The sequence below is a fragment of the Lactuca sativa genome, chromosome 3 (assembly GCF_002870075.4).
Source record: "Lactuca sativa cultivar Salinas chromosome 3, Lsat_Salinas_v11, whole genome shotgun sequence".
NCBI lineage: Eukaryota > Viridiplantae > Streptophyta > Magnoliopsida > Asterales > Asteraceae > Lactuca > Lactuca sativa.
The window spans coordinates 48444326-48447811 of record NC_056625.2 but is presented as its reverse complement, the minus strand read 5'-3'; the positions used below and the strand labels follow the sequence as shown (position 1 = coordinate 48447811).

Below are 3486 nucleotides of genomic sequence, written 5' to 3'. Positions count from 1 at the left end.
AAGTACAATTAGTAAAAGCGTTATGGTTATTGGAAAAATAAGACCGTTAAGATTAGTGAAAATACAATATATAAACTAAATTATCACAATAGTAATGAAATGTCATTATTTGATATTTCATATAATTGAAAGATATACCAAATTACATTAATGATATACTAAAATTATTCAAAGTTGCGCCAAAAATAATACAAAGTTCTTACGAACACCAAATAAATAAGAACAAACATAAAAGCTAACACTTATATTTATAATCAATTTAAAATAAACCAATCATGATTTAGAAAAGAATCTTCATTGATGATATACTAAAATTAAATCTATATAACATTTAACATTCTATAAATTATATTATATAACTTTATTTGAATAAATGAAATAGTTGTCAATATTTAATGCAGTAGAAAAAACGGTATATTGGTTGTCAATATATTTTTAAATTATGTAACCTTATTATGGAATGAACGTCTAATCAAAATGTTTATATTATATAACAATATCATAACTATATGAGACGAGAAAGGTTGTTCAACTAATAAAATAAAAAATGTTGTGTACAAAGAGATCCTTCAATAATTATAAATATTTATCATTTTCAATGTGTTTTCCACACATTTCAATAATACCAATAACCATATATTTTTTTTAATCATTATGCAATATCTGTAAACGATTATATGTGTTTTTATGTGTTTAACGCGGACTATAATCTAGTTGGGGATGCTATACTTGATAGTTCCTGTAAGTTTCCAAAAGTTTTCTCATGGATGTTGCAAGTTGCAAAATGGTTATTGCAACTTAAATGTTCATTATCAAAATATGATAATCTAATAATCGTCTTATCAAAGTTAAAAAACAGAACCCAAATAATTATTTAACGTGACTTCAAGTTGCAATCACTTTAGCAACACATCCAAACACAACCAATAAATACACCTAAAAGAATCCATCAAATGAAAAAATAGCGACTGTATTAAGTTTATAACTATATTGTCCATGATACAATTTTATCGTCGATCAAGTGTTAAGATTAAAATCTATGCCCCGGCCATTCTCAACTTCTAAGCCGGAAAAATGAAAAAAAGAATTTAAAAAAAAAAAAAAAAAAAAACCCTTCATCGCTATTTTGTTTACAAACTTCTCGACAAATGTTTCACCTTTTAATTTAAACATCTGCACACCTTGTTGGAGCAAATCCGAGCCTAGATTTCTTCGTATCATACATGATATGAAAGTTCTGCTGCTGATAATTGCCAATTATCGATAAAGAAGATCGTGGTGTCCCCAAAACTGCCAAGCACACAATCTCTTCGGGTTCAAGTTTGATGAAATAATTGTCAACAGGGAAATTCCACACTGCGCCATCGTCGAACAAGATCCCGAAAGATGGCAAATCTTTTTTATAATCCGCAATCCCAGAAACGTTATAACAGGGTTCAAGGATTGGGAAATCGTTAACCAAAGGGTAGCCTTTAACTTTCTCCATGAATGCTTTCTTGATGATGTTGTAAGCAGGATCAGCAAAGTAACTAAGAGTAGTTCCGGAATCGATGATGGTTCCCCCAAATCCATCTGCCGTTAAATCCCATGTGTGTTCAGGTATATCCAGGGTTTCTCCGGCGACGATCACGGATTTGATGTGAACGTAGTAGAAAACGTCGACCGGAGCTTCTTTACCGCCGATCAATGAAGTGAAATTTAATTCCGGGTGATTCAAAAGACCCTTGTCTTCTCCGAAAATCAACTTGCTGCTGACGCTGGAGTTGCTGTCTCGATCAACAAGACAATAGGAAAAGGAATGGCCGTATAAAGATTGGAGTTGAGAGGCGAAGGATAGTGGGCCTCGTCCTAGCCCTAGCAATCCAGCAGCACCATGAAATAGACCTCGGTTCCAATGGCCGCAGCCGAACATGACATTATTTACCTGGACCTCCTTGTGCTGTTGTTTATGCCCATCGACATTGGTGGTCAAGTTCACTGTGAAAGTCTCTGTGGCGAAATCGCCGGTGGTGTTGGAACTGTCGCCGTACCAGTAAAAATAAGGGCATGATTGAGATTCATCTTCAGCTTTGCAAGGTCTGGAAAGTTCTGGGGATGAAACAAGGCTGCACCGGCGATCATGGCAACTGATATTCCGGTAAGATGATGATTGTTGGGGATCGTAATGGGGTCCTGTTTGTTCGAAGCAATCGTGGCAGGGTGTACATTGGATCCAATTCAAATCGCTACCAGTATCGAGTATAAGAGAGTAGTGTTTAGGAGGCGTACCCAGAAAAACATCCATGAAATACTCTCCAGAACCGAGTGTTACCCCTGATTTCAGAGTACCCATAAGTTTTCCGGCGTAACTCTCCATCACCGCCGGCGCTTCCTCTACCGCAGGCTTGAGCTTTACGGCAGAACTTTCATCGTGCTTCTTCGGATTCATAACGGTGTTGCGAATCTGCTTCTCTAGGCTCCTTTTGTGAAGCGTTTGGATCCTGGTGACATCACCTGCGGCCGAATGGAATAATGATTCTTTAGCGGGCATGGAAGTTTGACCTGGTGATCGGTGTTTCAGGTGGAGTTTGACCGATTCAAATTCATTCCTACCTGTTTCTCTTCCGTCTAATGTTTCTGTTTTCTCGGGCGAGGAGAAGCCGCAATCTGAAGAAGAAGAAGAAGAAGAAGAAGAATCCGAGATTTCATTAAAGCTTGAATGATTAGGTATTTCGATTCCGGTGAGAAGTGAAGAAGCATTTGGATTTAGATTCTGAAGATGGGTGCGAGCATGATGAACTCCGAAAGTAGAACCCAGAAAGCAGAAGATCAGAAGAAACAGAGAGCACTTGAACACCATCGATGACAGTTGAACAAAACAAAAACAGAAGGAAAGCTTTTATATGTTGTGAATTTGATCAAACTGCTTTTTGATTCATTGGGCTTTTAGGGATTGATTTTGTGGAAATGGGGAATGAAGAACGCAGACTCAAAATCAAGGAGGGATTGGTGGGAACATCGTTTTGACCCTCACAAAAAGAGTTGAAAAGGGCAAAAAGGAGGTTGGGGGAGACCACAACCATTTAATAATCCATCCATGGGTAAAAAGGGTTTCCTCACGCTTACCTTATTTTAACATTTTATTCAAATTAACTTTACTCGATAGATTTTATTTGATTTTTTATCCTGAAAAAAATTTAAAAGTAACATTATTAAAACATTATTAAAGTTTCCAACAGTTATCAGACGAGAGGTAATTTCGCCTACCCTGCTACCCATTATTTGAGTGTTTACTGTTTATAATTTATAATTCAAGTGGATTGAGTTATCTTTTTCATGTGTTTTTGAGTAGGTTGTGCGCCTTCGGTTTTAAAAGAAACAATATAAGCAATTAGTTCAATGCTTTTTTTTGTGTAATTTGTATTGGTCTCCTCACTTTACCATTTTTTTCTACTAAGAAGTTATATAATTGTTGGAAACTTAATCAGAATTTCAAATATGATAATT

General features: G+C 35.9%; 1 protein-coding gene across 2 annotated transcripts; it reads right to left on the bottom strand.

Annotated features, from left to right (window-relative positions):
- Positions 1–870: 870 nt before the first annotated feature.
- LOC111884401 (aspartyl protease family protein 2) lies at positions 871–3040 on the bottom strand. Of its 2 annotated transcripts, XM_042900099.2 has the most exons (2): positions 2593–3040; positions 871–2493 (listed from the first exon to the last, which is right to left on the bottom strand). In XM_042900099.2, exons 1-2 carry the CDS (start codon positions 2837–2839, stop codon positions 1166–1168), a joined length of 1575 nt encoding a protein of 524 aa, XP_042756033.1. In that variant the 5' UTR covers positions 2840–3040; the 3' UTR covers positions 871–1165. The 2 variants fall into 2 exon arrangements, with proteins under 2 accessions (XP_042756033.1, XP_023736490.1); XM_023880722.3 differs by having other exon boundaries at positions 871–3039.
- Positions 3041–3486: the final 446 nt, after the last annotated feature.

Coding starts and splice junctions, on each gene's coding strand:
- LOC111884401 (XM_023880722.3), bottom strand. CDS start 2,839: ATGGTGTTCAAGTGCTCTCTGTTTCTTCTGATCTTCTGCTTTCTGGGT.